General features: G+C 32.8%; 1 protein-coding gene across 11 annotated transcripts in view; it reads right to left on the minus strand.

The window, feature by feature from the left end:
* LOC115232686 (FERM domain-containing protein 4A) overlaps positions 1 to 22,069 on the minus strand; it is a 383,772-nt gene that overhangs the window by 12,949 nt on the left and 348,754 nt on the right. For 8 of the 11 annotated variants that reach the window (XM_029802713.2, XM_029802715.2, XM_029802708.2 and 5 more), the window contains 2 exons: positions 21,840 to 21,931; positions 8,582 to 10,015 (listed from right to left, as the gene is read on the minus strand). In XM_029802713.2, the coding sequence (XP_029658573.1) occupies positions 8,582 to 10,015; positions 21,840 to 21,931 (1,526 nt within the window). The remainder of the gene's footprint in view (positions 1 to 8,581; positions 10,016 to 21,839; positions 21,932 to 22,069) is intronic. The other 3 variants (XM_036498643.1, XM_036498641.1, XM_029802716.2) reach the window with 3 other exon arrangements.

Raw genomic sequence — 22,069 nt, forward strand, 5'->3', positions numbered from 1 at the left:
TGTTACAGAAGATGGCTTTGATTTTAGTAAATATGATTAGGGTTTTTTTTTATATTCAAGAGAGATTAATGTGAAGGCAAGTGACTAAATTACATACCTTTTGATAATGAAAACTAAAATATAATACATCTGGCTTTAAATAATAAGAAAACATATCAATTTTGGAGTTCTATGTGTTCAGTGACTTCAATCTGAGACCGTGTGCTAAATACCTGAAGTAGTTCACATTGTAGAAGAGTCATTTTAGCTATCTGAGGGTTATACTGGAAGTGTGTTTGTCACCAAGTTGCAATGATGCACCAAGAATTTTGACAGCTTTTGAAGAAATAATTGAGTTATGATTTCATTTTGTTCATTTTACATCCTTTTTTACCAATGTTAGCATGGGTTATATGACTATGCTATAAAGTAAGGGATTTCTTCTACCATACAGCAACAAAGGCACAAAGTGAACAAGCAAGAAAAATGCCAACAAATTGTGTGAATTTTGAATTGGAAAGTGGCATACGTAAATGCACACAAGCATATATAAATATATAATAGGCTTCTTTTTCAGTTTTCAATCAAGTCCACTCACAATGTTTTGGTTGGTTTGAGGCTCTTCATTCAAGGTGCCACACTGTAGAAATGAACTTGATATCATGTAATTTGAAAGTGAACTTGTTAACCACACAGCCATTTAATATATCAACATTATTCTTAAGTAGCCATTCATTACTAGTCAATATAAGTGAATGATTGGCTTACATCTGGAATAGCCTAACAATTGGTATAGTGCTTCAAAAACACCACAACACTAGATTATAACTATTTAGGCTCCAGTTTCAAATTCCCATCAACTTGATTTACATCTAAGGACAGAGATAGAAGAAGATGCAACAGTTTAAGTGAACTGAACTGAAATGATTTGCAACAAGGAATGAAACCAGTTTCCTGTCTTGGCTTGCAAAGAACTTACTTTTTTGCACATGGGTGCTTGCCACCAGAGAAAAATAATTCTTTAAAATATGTAAATAAAAGCAAAAAGCATGTAGGAGAGAGGGTGTATGTAACAGATTCAGTTTCCATTTTTTTTTTTGTATAATGGCAGTTATAGTAGAATATAATAAGTTGAAGAATTCTTGCCCTGGTGTCAAATCCTGGTTGTTGTGATTTCTCTTCCATTTCACTTCATGCAGCTTAAATAATTAGAAAATGTATGAATAACACTCTTAATTTGCATCCTCTTATGTGGTTCAGCCACAGATGTTCAGAAATAATTTTCCAGTGGACAAATGTGATCAGTTCCTGTATTCCACCAAGATAGTGACAGAGTACTAACATTATCACAATTTTGAAGACTATTTTGCCATGCTGTGTCACTATTCTTCTTTCAACTATAAAACTTTTTTCTTATTGCTTATTCACATTATCTCCATACTCTACAGCTTGTATGAGTTGATGGTTTTATAAATTCAATTATCAGAAGAAAAGTTTTATAACAAGAGGTTTCTCATAAGATTGGTTAAGTTACCTGGTAAATATGTAGGCCATAGAGAAACATACACTTCCAGTAAGTAGCATGTGATGACATCTGTGCAACAGAGTTTGAAACTATAAAAATATTTTAGCAACCAAAGCAATTTACTGCCAAGTATAATTTATATTATACAGGTGACTGACAGCTGATGTGGTCCTCTCAAAATAAACATTCTTGTTATTGTTTGTAGGTCAGTCATCAGTTAACAATGTACACACACAAAATCATAAAGCATGCACTAAAAAGTTCAAAAGTAGCAGACAAGGTTTAAAAAATTTTTTTTTTTTACTTTAATACTGAATGGGAAGTATTTATTTAAGGGAATCACAATAATAATACTGTATGAATCAAGCAAATTTGTTTGGAATTCCCTAAATAACATTGTTCTCATAATAACCAGTGATACAAGTCATACCTGGTCTAGCTTTTAGAACGACAGTTTATTTGCTGAAAGGTTGATGGCTTGCTCCAGGCCACTGGAATTAGCACAGCCAATGCAGTTAACTCTCACTGGCTCAGATATTTTACATGTACATACCATGGTTAAATATGTAAACAAGAAATCAGCATAAATAAATGCTTCATTAGTTTCTTCTTTAACAAAATTCACATCTTAAATGCCTGTAAACATGACAAAAAGTCTTGCATTGCAATGCTGTTCATCTGTTCTACTTCCACAATGTTTCTGAGCCTCCAGTTATCAATTGATAGCATTTACTCATCTAATTCTTCATTTTATCTATTGGATCTTCTTCCTTTCTCAACAAAATCTGCTGAAAATACCACAGAGCTTGATTTCCTCAAAACTGAAGAAATTAACGAGTTATCAGTGATATTGGGAAATTTGTGTTCTCCTTTCAAATATTTGTTGACACTGATATCCTTAACCAGGAAGGAAATAGATCAGACTTAACTGCATTGTTCTAGCTTATGCATCAATGGTCACACTTGTCATCTGGTTGCTATACTATTCAGCTCTCCATGTTCAATTCTGAAGACAACAAACAAGCCAGTTTGGTAACAGTCAGTCTTGTCTTTTCTATATCCAAGACAAAAGAACTATCAAAAAGCAACTGCTTCTTCTTAGACCTTTATAGTTTGCTATTGTTTTACCATTTATCCATATTATCATTTAACATCCATTTTCCATGCTGGCATGGGTTGGACAATTTGACAGAAGCTGACAAGTCAGAAGACTGCATCAAGCTCTACTGTCTGCTTTGGCATGGTTTCTACTGCTGGGTGCTCTTCCTAATGCCAAGCACTCTACAGATACAAAAATATCTTCTATATTTCACTTTTGGAATACATTCAATGCTGCAAATGATATTTTAATGAAACCCATTTTATTTTCATTTCATTTATAGTAGTTGAATATGGTATCTTTTTGCAATAAGAATGTTGGCATACAATTGTTTTTTGGCAGGGTTTTCTTGTGTGGTGAAAGTAACGGTTTATTTTTTAAAAAAGTAAATCCAGAAATTCCAGAGATGTTCTTTGCTGAAGCTTTTCTTTTAATTTTTTTTTTTCAATATGTAAATTTGTAAAACCATAGACAGACAGATCCAATAAGTAAAGATATTATAATTTCTTAATTTCTATAAACATCTTCATTTCTTCTCCAGACAGCCTCCTCAACAGGTAAGTTTGATTAGCTTCTCTTTTGCTTAATGTTTAAATAGCTTTGCATTTACTATTACTATTATAATTAAGGCAACAAGCTAGCAGATTCATTAGAACAGAGACAAAATGCTTTAGCAACATTTTGTTTGTGTTTACATTCTGAGTTCAAATTCAGCCAAGGTCAACTTAGTCTTTTTTCTTTTGGGGATCAGTGAAATAAGTACCAGTAGAGCACTGGGGTTGATTTAATTGACTATACCACCTGCTCCTTTAAAATTTTAGGCCTTGTGTGCCTATAATGGAAACGATGATTATTATTATTCATAAATTGCATATTAAAGGTGTACACCTGTGCGTACACATCCTCTGTTTTAAAGGTAGTTTTATTTCTTAATAGAAAACAATTATTCTTACATGGCTGTTAAGCTGAAGTAGACTTCACTTTTTCCGTTCCTTCAGCTAAATACTGAATTGTGTTATCAAAATGAAGGCTCTGCATTTTATCATCATTACTAGAAATTCAAGGAGATTACAGATGTGCTATTGTTGGCATGTCAGCTCAGTAAAAGACTAACACTGAGGTTTATTATCTAAAATATTAAATTACCTTCTTCATGGCACACTAACATAGCTCACATTTTAATAGTCATTTTACAGCTTTTTGTTTGTTTTCTTTAAACTTTATTTCCTATGTATTATTTATAATAGTGATTATGTAAAAAAAATAAGGCTCCAAATCTATAAAACACAAGAGCTGTGAAGTTAAAATACTAGACCACTAATTCCAAAGTCAAGAATTCAAAGTTCATTTTAACCATTTGGGTTTTGTCCCTAAGCATAGTGTCTACCACTATTTGCCACAGTCTGCCAACCTGATAAATTTATAGGGTACTGGACAATCAGTTAAGGAGTTGGTTGTTCATATACTGTCAATGGCATTGTGTTGTATATAGCCAAGACATTTAGCTCTCCAAAGATCCAAATAGTGTCATAGGCTAGGAGAGTTTCTCACAGAAAGGTTTGAGCTACAGTGTTGAGTTTTAACATCCCACAGATAGATTCCATATAAAGGAAGATTTGTTTTACTTTTTTTACATGAAGCTAAGCATCAGATCACTGGTCTACAAAACGACGAGGAGGTACATGGTTTAGTGGTTTGGGTGTTGGACTCACAATCCTAAGATTGTGGTTTTGATTTCTGAACCAGGTGAGGTATTGTGTTCTTGAGCAAAAATCTTCATTTTACAATGCTCCAGTCCACTCAGCTAGTAAAAATGTGTAATCCTGCAACAGACTGGTATCCCATTCAGTGGGGAATATATGCACCACGGAAACCAGCCCCTACTCAGGAAGGAACTTTATCTATCTACAAAAGGATTAACTTCTAAACCTAAAGTTTACATTATGAATTCAATTCATTAATAAAATGTATATACAAGCAACCATGAAATGCTGAAGTTCATTCCAGCCATGACATTCTGGCCTTTTCTCCAATTATTGTGCATGCTAGATGACTACATTATCCAATGTGTCATTCTTTTTTTATGGTGGAATGGTATGATGAGGGAAATTTGTTGGCCACTCCTAGCAAGTTTAGGGACCACAAAGGTCCCTCTTATTTACCATCTATTTACAGGTTGTAACAGCTCCTTTTTTTTGCCTTTATAACAGTCAAACCATTGCTGCAGTTGTTTTACACACAACAATAATAACAGTCAAAAGTAACTATTCCATCTGAAATTAAAAAAAAAAAAACAATGCAATATTTGCTTTTAAACATATCTTTTCTTTTGTACATTATGATAGGGATTGATAGTTCTTCATAACTTTATACATTTGCATAATTGTTGGAACATTTATTTTTTCAAAAATCAGATGACCTTTCCACAGCTAATCCTTCAATTGCGAAATAAAAAGGATTACTTGCTTGTTGGCATGGTAAACTGAGGTAAGCAAAATTATATTTCTTGCTAAGGTGACAACACACTGGATAGTTGTAGATTTAAGATTTGAGCTTAAGATCATGTAGTTAGTAGTTTAGCACTTAAATTTCACAGCCAGAGTACTGTAATATATTTACTTTTCAAAAATAAAATGTCAACTGACATTACTACAGTTATATAGACTTAGTAAACTAAATTCAGACTAGATGGTGTTAGTAATTTTTAAGAATTATCTTAAAGTGAAAACGAGGAAATAAGTGGGTTATCTAAGAGGGAATTAAAATACAAAGCCATTTTCTGCAAAAAGAAATGTAACATTAGTTCTACCAAAATTTTAGAAAAACATTACTGTAACAGGATAAATGAAATAAAGGGGGAATACAAGCTGAAATATTTAGACAGCAAGAAGAATCGAGAAAGATTCAATAAAACTGGAATGTATGGATTTCACTGAATATTTGCATAAAAAATTAAGAGACGGCATGCATCAGCAATAGAGACATTAGTAATAGAAAAATTAACACATATGTAATATAACAATTATAAAGAAAATTTCAGAAAAAAGGTCCCATGCAACAACAAATGTCATTGGTCCTGATACTTAAAACCACAAGGTCTATTTAGCTATGACAGTAAAGAAGATTAACGGAATGGGGGGGTTATGTTTCAACATACATGCATACATGCAACAATACCAGTCAGTATCAACTAGTGCAACATGCAAGATTATCACAGCCATTGGCAACTAATGCAACACGCATTAACCAAAAAAAAAAAAAAAGAAAGAAAAAATGACAAAACAAAAATAAAATGATAAATTGTTTATATGAAACAGAATGAAATGCATAAAATGAAAATAAAAGAGAAAGAGAGAGGGTGGGAGAGACATGTGTGTGTGGGTGGGATGAAATAACCTGATGAGTTCATGCTAGTGTTATAACAGAGCAGTCCAACTGACAACCAAAGGACTGAAGATAGTGCAGGTTTTGTAATTTTATTGTATCATTTTCCCTACCTTAGTTCATTTCAAATATTCCCATTTGTATGCCTGATTGTAATATTTAAATCAAAAGTATCAAATCCAGAGAATTTGGTTTCATATCACAGTAATGTACCAAGAGTTGAGACTTTTCATAAGGCTCACTAACAGGAACAGAAATTTTAATTAACATTCCAACTGTTCCTTTACCAATTAATTGATTAATTGGTATATGTCAGCATTACTCTGATTGTATTTAAAAAAAATCTTTTCCTACATTTCATGAATTCAAATTATGAGATATCATGAACAATCAATTGGAGCTTTTGTGTGCAAGATGCCAAGTTTGAGTAAAGTGCTTAGCTGAGATCTCACATAATTTTCTTTAAGAAATAATAAATAGTTGCATAAAATAAAGTGAAAATAATGAGTATAACTGCTCAGTAACAACATTATTTAAATCTATAAGATCTAAAAATGAATTAGAACTCAATTCGGTTTCCTTGCTTCACAATCTGCTTTTTACAGACAGAGTTTTCATTAATATATATAGGACTAGACACAGAGGGTAAATGAAATAATGCAGTATGTTTATAGCAGTCATGAGGGCAACATTAACATAAATAAGGTGACTAAAACTAGGTTGCAAAACAAGAATTTGAATTAATTTCACTTAGAATTTACTTCTTGTATATACTAAGTTAACCATTATGTGCATTTCTTATGACTAGATACAAATCAATTTTCATAAGGCTGAAAAAATAGTTGAAAACTCCAGCAGTATTTGTATTCAGAATGTAGCAGTATAAACTAAAACTCTAAAGCATATATTCTATCAATCAACATTTCTAACAGTTCATAATCCTATCTTGCATATGAATACTATTACTAATTAATCTGTGATTTATTTTTGTTTTTTAATGTCATAGTCAAGTGAAAAAGGGCAGTGTTTGTAACCCTTTTCAAAATTTCCAATACCAGTTGGAAGTTCTACAACAGGAGACCTGGTTTAAATGCTTGCAACAGAATGGACTCCAGTAAAAGTTCCCAAAGGGCCAAGTGGTGAGGGGTGATAGACAATGCACATTAAAGCAGTTGCTTTGCAGTTTCTAACCATAATACTTCACCAACAGAGACCACCACTCTGAACATCTTTAGTTTTTGGCAACACAAATAACCAAGAGATGGTAATTTGGTGCAATATTTTACTCCATGATGAAATATTGGTCAAGAGATTTATAAGACCATCATTAACAAAATAGCTTGTTTTTTTTTTTACGTGAATATTTTTTTCTAAGCTATTATATAAACATGAACTAAACATACTGAGGATGATTTGAAAACAAACTATATCAACTACAACATGCTACACTTAGACTATTGAGCGATATGCTTCATGCTTTGTCATTAGTATGGCTGCCTCCAGAAGATGTGTTACAAAGTTAGATGAAAAATTTACAACTCTTTTTTGTGAAACAAATGTAAATTAATTTGATGGCTATATTCAGGTGAGAAATGAAATGTTAATATTTATATTACTGTAGTTATTTCTTTTTAATGGAAAATAGATTAATTTGAATTATTTTAGAAAATAGATTGATGAAATTCAGATATTAAATGAAAACTAATGTTATAAAACTCTATATATTGTTTAATATGTACAAAGTTAGAGCTAAGTTGGCTTAAGCAGATAGACACTGTCCGTAATATGTTGTCATATCAGCAGAGAAGTCTTACATCTAAGCAGGTAAGTAAAAATTTACTGTTATCTGAAAAGCGGAAAAAAAAAGAAAAAAGAATGAAATGAAAAGGCATAACTAAGTAGCACTGATTATAAGTACTGGTCAGCTAAAGCAACATGAAGGAAGCTGTGTTGGTTGCAAATTAATACAGCTGATAGACAAGTGAAAGAAGAAAGCATAATGAAATGTGTGTGTGTTCATGTTTGTGTGTTTAGGATCAGATTCAATGAATATAAACATTCTGAATACAAGAGTATAATTTTATCAACATTTTAATATTAAGGATATTTCATGTTCATCATCTTCTGGCATCAGCCAAAATAGCATTCTTTGAACTCCAGACAGACAAGTGTTTCTTAGAAGCCAAAAGCTTGCATGTCCACCATTCAACATCGTTATTGCACAGTCAGTCAAATGATATATTTCCCCTTTATTTTGAAAAATTGTTAAGTTTTAAGTCAGAAAGAAAATAAATTAAAACAAAAACAGTGAAGAATAAAAAAAATGGTGAAATGAAAGGGGAAGGGAAAAGAGTAACAAAAATAGATAAAAAAACAATAAAAATAGAATATTTAAAAAAGAATGAAATAAAGAATAGTAAAAAAAAATGGCTGTATGATGGAACAAAGACAAAACAACGTGGAATAAGGGGAAATGCAAACACACAGTTGTCAGTAAATTAAGTTTGTCCATTATACTGGCAAGGGAAGGGAAATTTAACCCAAGCTGACCAGGACCAAGCACATTTGCCATAGCAACTGGAGCCTTGGCTCACCTGGAGACATTGGTCATGTTAGTTTGGTTAACTGGTGTGTGTGAGCTCGGAGACTGGAGGTCAGGCACCACCACAGGCTCACAGGTCATCGGCTGTGGAGGTTTGTAGTGAGCGTGTCGTGTTGTCTGGATTTGATGAGACCGGAATACAGTTCTGGAGACAGATTGTGAAGAATATTGCACATATGTGCTGCTGCTACTGCTGCTGCTGCTGCTGTTGCTCTGCTGTTGGTGGAAAGATGATGTCTGTGAACTATTTATATCTCCTCTCTTGCTAGCAAACATGCTCACAGGAGAAGAGTTGCCAGAATGCTGTTCAAAGTCTCTCCAATAACTAGGAAAATGTGAAGGAGTAGATTGTTGTTGTTGTTGTTGTAGGGAATGATGTTGACTAACAAAGGGTGAAGAAGGTGCTGGTTGCATCATGCGTGGAAAAAAGGCCGGAGACGGAGGATTCGAGTGCTCGGGTGTGCAAGATCTGTTATAGAAAGATTCAATAGAAGGCTCTGTTTGGTAAGTAACACCCATCAATTGCCGTTGGTAGCTGTCCAGCATACGAGCCCGCCGTAGTTTCTCACTGTACTTAAAGAAATCTGAAGTTTCAAAAGGTTTAGAAACTTCAATCTGGGGTTTAATTTTTGTTATTGTGGTTACCAGTCGGCTGTTTGGGGGAGGAGTTACGATAACTGGGTCCACTTCAGGTTTATCAACAGGTCCTGTATTCCCAGTGATATGTATGACCTGCACTTCTTGTGCTGGGGGAGATTGGTATTCATATACACGGGGACTATAGGAATGTTCTGTACTTGGAGTGTTTGGTCGATTATCAAGATCATCATATGACTTTTGTGGACTGCGAATTATTGGAGATGGCTCTGCCATTTGCGTATCTTCCCACCGAAGCTCAGCATGTGTACCAAGGTGACTGTACACTGGCTCAGAAGCCACTGAATTATTGTGAATGTCCAAAGAACTTTCAGGAACTTCCTCAATGTAATCGCTATCTGATTCTCTTCTGCTACCATACTTTGAAGAAAACAACTGAGGCAAAATATTGCCTGGTTTAGAAACTGGTCCTCTTGGTCTCTGTGATATCAGTGAATTGTCAGGACTGCAGTAGTTCTCTTCAATATTTGGTGTAAGAGTCATTTGCCTCTGAAATTCTGCTTGAACATATTCATAAGGGTGGATATTGGTTGGGGTTTTCACTTCTCCATTTTCACACTGGGGAGGCCGTTGCCCAGGTGTTACCTGAGTCATGTTGTTAGCAGAACTGAAACCGCTGTCATGACTGCCATCGAACTTACTACAATCAACTATATCTTCTCGGCCAGATTGTCCAAGGCGATTGCTAAATGTAGGATAGCGTTGATTACGATATTGAGTACCAGTGGAATAAACTGAGCTAGGTGTATAGCCACCTGTGAGCTGAGGGCTGAAAAAGATAAAACAAGAAACACATGCTTCAGGAGAAGGGTAACATAATCAGCCAGGGAGGTGTTTTTTTTATTTATTTATTTAAAAAAAATCTAGATTAATATGAGAACATAATTTAGGAGGTTATGATTAAGAAAGAACTGAAGACATGTTATGTAATTTCAAATGGTTTAGTTAACTAAGCATGAAACACTGGAAAACTAAATATGGACTAGTGGAAAGAAAAAAAAAGCTTTTTTAATTTGGTAAGGAAAAATATATATTAAAGTCACAGAAGAATAACTACTAAGATCAAATAAACGGGTCTAGTTATGATTTTACACAATATTAAAGACAACACAATAGGGTAACCATATTTGCAATAATAGTATTAGCTCCTCAAACTTCTATAGACTTATGCAACTGAAGCTAGCTGATATGAATGCTATTGTGTGTATGTATGTGAACACAGGTAGTAATAAGTGTGTGTGTGAGAGAGAGCAAGAGAGAGAGAGTGTATGTGTTACTTATTCCTTTCGTTTTTTCTGTCAGTTTGTACAGAGGCAAACTGCAGTAACTAATGTTTCTTTGCTGTGTTCATGAATATCAGAATGTAAAAATGCAAGACTGTATATATCAGAAATTCGAATGTTTCAGATAAGTTGTTTGTTAGCTTAGCTACTGCAGCAATATTGAAAGTAAAATATTCCTACATAACATGAACAATGAGATGCTAATCAACTGATTAATGAGTCCCCTTTAAACATAAATTTAACTTCAATATATCTAAAACAAGCACCATTCAAGCCATTGAATAAGTGGGCATATAACACAAATGACACTAACAATGTGAATGAAAGAATGAAATATTAGCAATATTACCTAACAACAACAAAAATCCATGGTTTACACTTTCACTTTTAAGTAGATGCCGTGAGATGACCATACCAATAATGGAATAAACCATCTAAAGAACTAAAGGATTTGTTCCCCAAAAATTTAACTATGTTTGGAAACAAATATATCAACAATTGAGCTACTGGAGATTTAAGCAGAACAAATTTAGACAGACACTATTAACCAGAATTTAATATAATTGGCATGTGAATAACAGTAAATGATATTCTTCAGAGAATTTCCAAATGATCAAGAAAAACTTTTCTTTGTTAAAATCAAATTAAAATGAAATATTCTAACCGTAAAAGAAATTATTGATTCTTAGGTTTTAAAATATTTCACTAATCTTTTACATAAATAAAACATCATTAATGTTAAATAAAAGGAAACATTTACATTTTAAGTACAATATTTTAATCATTCAATGATGCTGATTATAAATTATTCAACTATTTGTACTAACTAGTTTTATAAAAAAAAAAAAATTAGAAAGATGACCTAAACTCACTTTATATACTTATCACAAAATGGCTTTAGCTTGACAGGCATTGTCTGAGTCACCCAAAATAACCAACCAGCCAAGTCAAGAGAGGATAAACATGATAGTTCTCTTCAAACCATGGTCAAGATCCTGATGCTGAGACTAAAGATGTAATCTGAGATAGGTGTCCATCATCAGACATTTGCCATATTCTGAATGCCTTACTTCTCTGGGCATGGATACATTGAAACTCCGACATCTGGCAGCTGACTTGGTAGACACCCATAAAATTATTAACCATCTTATAAATAATAACTCTGACCACCTTTTCAAACTCCATCTGTCTAACACCCGTGGACATGTTTACAAAGTCAGAAAACAGCACAGCTCCCATGATTTTCGGAAACATGGAACAAACTGCCAGCATCAGTTGTTAGTTGTTGGAGCACAGCATCCTTCAAAACTTCCATGCTTCCTGAGATTTGCCAACACTACGCCTGATTTTCTCCCCTCCATACATACGCAAGCATGTATCTGATCCATAGAGTGTTCACTTTCCAGACATTTGTACATTACTGCATATTCTTTATGCGCACTTTTGACAAGTTGTGGTGCATCTGAGCACTGTATACAATAATTTCATTATTATTATTATTATCATATCATGTCTGACACATGTGTAAGATGTAATCAACAGATCTTCAATTATACTGAGAGAACTTGAGAAGGTGAAGGAGTCACTTGATGGTAATGTTTCAGATATATTTGACTGTTGTTAGCTTAGAAATTTAATTTCAATTAAAGCCTAGATATTTTTTTAAAATGCAACCAGACATAACAAAATTTTTTTTTAAATATGCCAAGTGATAACAAAATTGTTAGATATGGCATATAGAGATGGTGGGTTGCTTGACAAATACAATCGCTACTTCTTCATAATGAACTTGGTCATGAAAATTGGTGAAATGAAGGAAAGTATCAACCTTTGAATAGGGGTCTAAGAGGTAAATTATGGATTCAATAAGATATTGTTTTTAATAAAAACCACACAAGAAAGATGTATGAACTGATGGGCTACACATTAAAATTCTCATATCTAACAGAATGTGGTCTTAGACAAAGTTTCCCAGTTATACTTCAAAGTTTTGCATTAAAAGAGGAAAATATCTTAAGAAAGAATCAACTGTTCCAACAATACACTCAATCTATACCGATACTGATTAAAAAAGTGAAAAAGAAAAGAAAAAAAAGACCCCAAAAACATGGCTTCTCTAATATAAAAAAAATATGGCTAAACTGACAATGATTAATATAGGTTTCTTAACTGAAATTCCTCCAAGGGATTATTTGGGTTAAGTTCAAATAGATTAATATATTATGTTCTAATCATTCAGAAACTATATGACAATAAAAATACTAATTTAAAATTTTCTATTATTGAATTTAATTAAATGTTGAACAGAGTTATTTTGTTTCCTTTATAAAAACATCAAAGTATTAAAATTATTAAACAATGGATCTACCAGTTCATTCTTTACAAGGAGATTTAAACAATATGCTCCTTGATATAAAACAAAAAACTAAAATTGATCTAAGTATCAAAAGTTGACAGAATTAAAAAGTTGTACATACATACATTCAGCCATACATATATTAGTAAAGAGACATTTGTAAGATGACATATCAACAAAGATTTATGCTCTCTAATAAACACCGTTTTGCTGAGGAACAATAAGGGATGGAAAAGTAGTCAACTTTAACAACAAAATTCACTCTACTAGACATTCTGAATACTTGTTACATTGTGCTACAACTTGCAAATGTTCATCTATTTGGAATAATTATGTAAGTCAGTTTTCAAAAAATATTAACAGTGAAAAACAATTTTTTGAAGAGTGTATGTTAAAATGTGTAGAATGATGGGAATATGAATAATATTCATAGAGCATTAGGAGTATTCAAGAAGACTGACTGGAAAGAAGAGTTGTCTATAAAGTTGTAGAATCTGATATGTTTAAAGATATGTACTTGATTCCAAAGGAGGTGGTAGAAAAGTCACAGAGTGACAAATGCTTTGTATGATGTCTGCAGCAGAAAAGGCAATCCAATATCTTCAGATATTTACAATTTAAAAATTACATTTTGTGCTGCATAAAAGTTGGTAAGTCAGAGAGGTGAACAAAGTTAAAAATAGTAACAGTAAGACTAGAGTAAAATCATTAATGTATCATTAATAAAAATTTGCTAGTAACAAAGATCTATCTCTCCAAATGAAGGGAAGAAAGAATGTATACTGCATATGTAGGAGGTGTGTCATATTGCAAGGTAGCAATACATAGGCATTAAATGTGGAGGATGAGCGAAAGCTGGAAGAAATGAAGTAAGCATAAGTCCACTGGGTTTATAATGTTAGTGTCAATGAACAACAAAGAATAATTGAGCTGAGAGAAAAGCAGAGTGTAAGAGAAATGAGATACAGTGTGCAAGAAGAGACTGCAATGGTACAGATGTGATACATATGGAAAATGACAGTTGGGTAAAAAACAAAAAAGTAGGAGGAAAACATAGGAAGAAGTGATGAAAGCTGATCTCAGGGATGCTGAAACTCATGAAGGAGATGGCAAGTAACCTCAACAAATAGTGAGACCCTGTACTGGAGAACACCTGTCTAATCCTTGTAATATGGGAAAATGTTAGAAGATGAAACCAAAGCTGAAATTGCTTTTCCTATTTTTAAGTGATTTATTTTAATACTAAGGCTAAAGTAGTGTTGCTTATGCCCAAGTAAAATTTGATTGAGCAAACCTATGATTAAGGACATTAAGAAACTATAAGCCCCAAACTATTTTATACAATGTCTTTATCAAAGCTGTAGATCAAAGGAGATTTGGTTGACATTTCTAGTAGGCCAAGTGGCTCCCTACTGGACTTAAAGGCAGAGAAAAGGAGCAGAGAGCACACTTAGGAGTTAGAAGGTACTATCCATTACATAAAATAGTGAAAATGAGGTAGAAATTCCTATACAAAAGATAATGGATGATATGTTGATTGAAAGAGTGGTCTGAAATGTTATTAGAAGGCACACAACTGAAACATGCCGAGAAAGACTGGGGACAAAGGAGTTAGATCAGATTAGAAAGTAACACTTCACAGATTGTTTTTGGCAAAACTATTATCCAAACTACATATTTTACAAATATCAAAAAAGGATAATGATAATAACATCTGAAGAGTTTTCACAAGACTATAAACTTGAGAGAAATTTTTTAAGCTTCTCATGGTATAAAGATATTAGAAAAAATATAGAATTAACATGTTGAAATCTAACTTGATAATCTTAGCTCATCAAGTAATGACCTGTACTTTAAGAAATCAGTAAACAGAGCAAAAGGAAAGAAATACAGGGATTATTACACACAGTCTCAATCAATAATGAAACTTCAGTATGAATCACAACTGTTGTTACATTAAAATATTCCTTCAAATAAATCACTGCTGTTTTTATACATTTCAAAAAATATAAAAAGTGTAATATCAATGTGGGATAAACTTAATCAGTGATCTAACAAAAGAATTGATGACACTCAATATATTATAGATAAAACAATTGCAAGATGGTAAATGAGGAAAATAAGGATGAGGGTTCAAGTAATTTTCAGTTTGGATCATGAAAATTTGATTTAATCTTTTGTTCCTCTTACTATACATACTAGTTTCTAACTGAAACAGATGCTCAAAAACTAAACTACACCTGACATGTCTTGTTAGCAGGTTGTTTTATGCATTTGTTTGGTTGCCTCCATATATTACATTTTCTTGTTTAGAACTGCTATGAAATACTCAACAACAATAGTATTTTATGTAATGTTCTTATTCAGTGAGATTAAAACATAGATACTGAAGAATTCTATATTTACTTCAGTTGTCACTTTTTATTACAAGTTTCCATTGTACAACTGAATACAGCTCTACATCTTATACATGTGCAGTGTTTTTCCCTTTTTCACACTGCATTGTAAACATTACATGTAATAAACATGTTGTGCCTCGTAGCACTATTTTCTATATGCTGTATGTAAATCCTGGGATTTTGGTTATATATGTCTGCATATATTTTAATCGTCCACAAGGCACATAGTATCATAGAAAATCTCTCCATTTTCAATCATCAGATTCTAGTTATCTCTACTTCCAGATCAATATATTTGGACAGTTTATATTTAGAGACAATATCATGTTAGGAACAATGCATTAGCAAGGAAACTCTTTTCTGTACAGACTTTAACAACATCCAGTCTGTTTGCCTGTCCATGTGGATTGGTATATTACATAGTATGGTCACTTTGTCATTCTCCAAGACTGTTTTAAGTGTATGCTTATGCTATTCTTTCTGTCAGTATTTCATAAGGCTGGCCTAATTCCTAGAATATGAAAGCTCCAACTTTATCATGCCTCTACTCTCTCTCTCTCAATTTTAGTTAACAATGGGCAGCCAGAAACAACTTTGTTTCTCCTTTTGCATTGTCTGTAGATATTGTGTGTGTGTGTGTGCATATGTTTTGGTTCAATATATACTTTTGGTATTTCCTGATAAAGCTTTAGATCTCATCCCACAATCACAAAATTCTTCTGTCTCAGCTTCCAGTCCAACCATTATCCACTTTTCCCCTGTTCAGTTTTCTCAGTTAGTGGTCATATAGAGGACTTTTCTTGCTATCATCTTAATATGACATTCAATAGTCTCAATTTTTAAATTTTCCAACAAGTCCTGCTGTTGTTTCTTCTCCTTGCAACTACTATTACCTCATCTTCTGCATATGTTTGTTACTTTGAAGACGTAGTATTTTTGTTCATGTTTATAGCTAGTTGTATTAGTTTCCAAATTATGCTGCACTAAATATTTTTGTAGTCCAACAGAAGGCTCTAACCTCTTGTATTATGGTTTATACTATCTTCCTGTGTCAGATTTGTGGTGATGCATTCTAAATGCAATTTAGTCTTGTTAATTCAATTTGTATTTAGGATAGAATATTGTAACTATAACTTATTACTGGAAACTACTTGAGTTTTGATGTCTACCACCTTATATCTTACATTTGGTTCAGCTTTAATTATTAATCGAATAAATCTACATTCCCTCTATTATTATATTTTGTGTGTGTGTGTGATATATTCTGTCTAGCTAATTCCTAAATGTTTCAAAGTATATATATTCATGGTCTAATTTTCTTATTTCAGTTTCTTAACGTATTAGTGGTGTTTATTTTCTCTTCTAGGTTGCCATATCTTATTTTTGTTAATTTCAAATTTTCTAATAAATTCATATACTGCATATAACATTATTTCCAGTTATTTACTATTTGGAATGTATAATTTGAAGTCCTCTATTTACAAAAGATTGTTAAGTGTCCTCTCACAGTACTGGCATTCAAATCCATTCAGGTTTAACATTAGTCAAAGACGTTAACTCCAAGCAGAAAAGGCATGGAAAGAGATATCTCACTCGCACTTATCTATTCAAGACGAATGACAGATGAATAAAGTAGCACTGGTTGTGATTTGAATTCAGATCAGTAAAGTTTTGAATCAAATTCTGGAAACTATTTAGCCTTTACATGAACTATAATTTTTGCCAGTGAACTAAATTCAGAGTTCACTAACACAAAAATCATTTCATAATTAGAAATAACTACACACTCATATATAAAAGCAATGGTAAATAAGCATTCACAATAAAAACTGATTTCAGATCAGACTGAAATAATATATGTAAGAATATGCAAAGTTTACACAATATACAGTGGCTAGACAAAAATAATGGAAACACTTAGCATCATAATTTTGAAATATCTATAAAATCGTCCAAAGCTTTTTTATTTTTATGTTTTTTGATTTATTATTAGTGTTGCTTAATATGTTTTGGTAAAATGGCTGTTTCTTTTCAGATATCACCAAAAAAAGGTAATTAAAATTCATTAAAATGACAGATCTATTGAACTTACAAAGAGATCAAATTGTTGGTGCTCATATGGCAGGTGCTAGTGTAAAGAAAACAGCCAAAATGTTTGGTTTATCAAAAAGTACTGTCTTGAAAGTAATGACAGCCTTTGAGAAAGATGGAAAAATCTCTTTGTTGAAACTAAACTCTGGAAGAAAGCCAAAACTTTCAGATGGGGACAGTCGGACTCTTACGTGAATTGTTAGAAAGGATCGCAAAAGTACGACTCCCAAAATTACTGCAGAACTTAATGACCACCTTGAGAACCCAGTTTCCACAAAAACTGTTCACCAGGATTTCATGGGAGAGCTGCAATCAGAAAACCACTACTTTCAAAAACAAACGTTGCAAAGCATTTAGAGTAGAGTAAAAGCCTATAGAATTGGTCCCTAGAGCAATGGGAAAATGTTATTTTCTCAGACGAGTCATCCTTTACCATATTTCCAACCACTGGCTGAGTATACATGTGGAGACAGCCAAAAGAAGCATTTGACCCAGACTACCTTCTTCCAACTGTTAAACATGGAGGAGGATCTGTGATGATCTGGGGGCTATATCTTGGAAATCTACCAGCTCAGTGGTTTCCCTTCATGGCAGAATTAATAGTCAAGACTATTTAAGCATTTTATCTGATCAAATTCATCCTATAATCGTGGAACTGCTTCCGGAGGGAAACGCAATCTTTCAGGATTATAATGCACCAATTCACACAGCTAAAGTTTCTGAATGACATGAAGAACATTCTAGTCCCCAGATCACAATATTATTGAACATTTATGGTGCATTTTAGAAAAAAAAGTAAAGAGTTGATATCCTCCACCATTATCACTACAAGAACTGGAGACTGTTTTAGCTGAAGAATGGACAAAAATTCCTTTGGAAACAATTGAAACTTTGTACAAGTCCATACCTCATAGAATTCAAGCTGTAATTACTGCCAAAGGCGGTCCTACCCCATATTAAAGTAAATTCGTTTGAAATTCTCAGGTATTTCCATTATTTTGTCCAATTCCAGTATCAATCACACAATAACTTAACTAGGAATGAGTATAAAGAGATATGACCAATATAACCAGAGTCAAAACTATAAGAAAATAAAAACTGATAGTTGCATCGTTATGTACACTAACATGTCTTATCTATACACTAATGAGTATATTGCCTAATAGTGTAGATAGGATTTAGTGTTATGTGTTAGCTAACAGGGTAACAGAATATATTATTCTTTAATAGTCAGTGAAAGTAAGCATTTAAAAGATAAAGAATTACTAGAGAAATTATTTACTACCAGTTAATTTTTGGGTTATGGAGGATGAAAGAAATACAGTTGGTTTTTTTTTTTTTTTTATGACAAACAGAACTGACTTGACTGAATGTTTCAAATTTAAGGAGTAAGGACTGAGTAATGTGTGGCTTTTATTTTTGTACTACTAACAGTTTAATGACATTTTAGGAGTACATAAGACTTTAAGAATTCACATTTAATACAAATAGCAGATAACTGGTTAACTTAGGTAAATGCAAAAAATAAACGTTATAACCTAAACCTTTACAAAGCATTTTGGAAAATACAACTAAATTGAATATGCTTTATAAAAAACGGTTGGGACGGTGGGTGTAAATGCAAGAGGTTACGTGTTGACAAATAGAAAACTAAATCAAACTTGGATTTGAATTATGTTTTTGATTGGATTAACACAAGCTGATTAAACTGATTGGATATCCTCAGATAATCAGTATCAGATATAAGATTGAAGTTAAGTAAATAAGTGTAGCTGAAAGAAACCAGAGGGTTTAAAGGATCTCCTAATTCATGTTAGTGACAAGGCTACATGAAAACCCTAAAGTTTCTACTCTCTTTTACTCGTTTCAGTCATTTGACTGCAGCCATGCTGGAGCACCGCTTTTAGTCGAACAAATCGATCCCAGGACTTATTCTTTGTAAGCCTAGTACTTATTCTATTGGTTTCTTTTTACCGAACCACTAAGTTACAGGGATGTGAACACACCAGCATCGGTTGTCAAGCGATGTTGGGGGACAAACACAAACACACACACATATATATATGACGGCTTCTTTCAGTTTCCGTCTACCAAATCCACTCACAAGGCTTTGGTCAGCCCGAGGCTATAGTAGAAGACACTTGCCAAAGGTGCTATGCAGTGGGACTTAAAAAAACAAATAAAGAAGAATTTAATTAAAATAAGGTGTTAGCTAAATTAAAAATATGAATTTAAATACTAAATAGTCTTTTTCAATATTGCCAGAATTATCTTAGCATTCTCGTAGGAGTGCAGTTATATATTCAATAGGAGTAAATTAATTTTCCAGCAAATTCAGAACATTTTCTACCTTTTGTCTTTTACTTGTTTCAGTCACTGGACTGCAGTCATGAGGGAGTACCACCTAGAATGGTTTTAGTTCAATAAATCACCCCTAATACCTAAATTTTTTTAAAAGTCTGGTTCTTATTCTATCAATCTCTTTTACAGATCTGTTAAGGAAACAAGAACAAACCAACACCAGTTGTCAAGTGGTGGTTAAGCGGGAACAAATATGTACAGAGTTTCTGTCTACTAAATTTGTTACTAAGGCATTGGTTGGCCCAGGGCTTTAGTAGAAAACACTTGCCCAAGGTGCCATATAGTGAGGCTGAACCTGAAACCATGTAGTTGTAAAGGGAGCTTCTTCACCACACAGCCATGCCAGCATGTAAAATACTTGCAATCAAATTTATGTTCAGGATTGTAAGTGGTTGAAGACAAGAATGATAAAGACATTGATTTTAAGGGTAACATCTTAAAGACATGAATTTTGATCTAACTGCTTTAAGATAAATTAGTAGAAGACCCAAATCTAAATATTGCACCTATGAGGGCAGCCTTTTGCCATCATACAGCAATATAACTTTCTACCAGCAGAAGTTCTGACTACTGAAATACAAAATAAAAAAAATGGCTAATCATGCTTAAGAAGCCATAAAGAAAAAAATGTATGCAGCTTTTGACTAGCTGGATGAAATGAAATGCAAACACAAGTAAATAATTTAAAATATCAATATAAAATGGCATAGCACATACCACAGAAATAGTGGGGAGAAAATGGTAAAAATCTACAGGAAAACATTAAAAATAAAATGAAGAGCACTGCAAGTAAAAGTAAGAAGAAGCCAGATAAAAGGAATCTTATAAAGGAGATTAGTAATGGTTTCTTGATTTGATTTTGTCTCCAGAGTTATATTTTAAATGAAATTGTGAGTAATATTGCTCATTGAAATTTCCCTGTCTTCTTATTCCTAAAATTCGCAGTATATTTGAATAATGTTATCAGGCCATATAACATAAAACTAAGAGGGAGAGCAGTGTACTGAGATAACATAATGGCTAACCCTTTCAAAAGTTTTAATCTAAATAAATAAGAGACCCTGTAACTTAGCAACATATTTAAAACTTTTTCTTTAGATTAACATTAATGCTAACAAGGGAGCCCTTTCATTGTTGCTACACCTGTCAATGTGGCTGTCATAAACAACTTCCTCATCATCCTTAAAAAATAATACAAAATGGTGAAGTCATAGCCTTAGTAGCTTAAACGTCATTAAACTGATAAAGGTAATGAAAAAGATATTCTGAGAATATGTATGTGTAGTCAAGAATTTTATAGTATTCTACAAATGGATTGGATTGCCCATGTTCAGTCCACTAAATAAATAAATGGAGATGACTATTGCTGTTTATCCCCAGGTCATGTAAAATTTATGAGCAAAGGCTATCAAGCTATGACCTTTCCTTCTTTTGATTATACATAGTATGTCTACATTATTCAATGCATTCTTTTGCTATGAAGACAGTATGGTGTGATTTGAAGGAGATTTAGATGATATTTCCAGCAGGTGATGCAACAAATACAGGCCTCTTTGCTGGCATGGAGCTTTAGTCTATTGAAACAAGCTGTCAATGTCTCAACATTATTGAAAGAAAACAGAAGTAACACATAGTAAATTCAGATATTGCTGGAATTTCACTCAGAACAAGCTAAGCTTTAGAAAGAATGAATTTCATTTCTGTGATTTGGAAGTGAAAGTTTAAAATACCAAGTTGCCAGTGATAAACATCACAAGTAAGATAAGTTGTTCTCAAGTCACTATCAAAATATTTCTTCAGTTAGTTGAACAAATTATATTTTATTCTGATAACTATCCTACTAACAACTAATTTACTTTATATTTTTATACTTTTCATACAATATATTAAAACTATTTTAGTTTTATTTTGTATATAAAGTTAGATGTGTTTTATAACTAATGGAAAAAATTTTAAGCAAAATCATTTTCTTCTCAGGAGGGGGAAAAAGTTGTTAGTTTAAAAATTGAAGGAAAATAAAAATTGATAGGACTGTACACTATTTCTGCATACTAGCAACATGTTATTTACGCTAAATTTAAAGACAATCAGTAGTGTACTTACCTGCTGTGTGAGGGACTTAAATGAGATGATGGTGAGTCAGGAGGAAGACAAGAGGTCACTTCTTCATCAGGAATTATTTCAGGATTGTCCACCTAGAGTGAAAAGAAATGTGACAATAAGGTGTTGGTCTACTGACTCCAACAGCAAGACTTCAAACTAGGACTGTTGTTTCCTGGATAAGGCACAAAATTCTGCTAAAATCAGTTTTTATGACTAGCAATGGAGCCTAC

This window comes from Octopus sinensis, linkage group LG2, assembly GCF_006345805.1.
Source record: "Octopus sinensis linkage group LG2, ASM634580v1, whole genome shotgun sequence".
Taxonomy (NCBI): domain Eukaryota; kingdom Metazoa; phylum Mollusca; class Cephalopoda; order Octopoda; family Octopodidae; genus Octopus; species Octopus sinensis.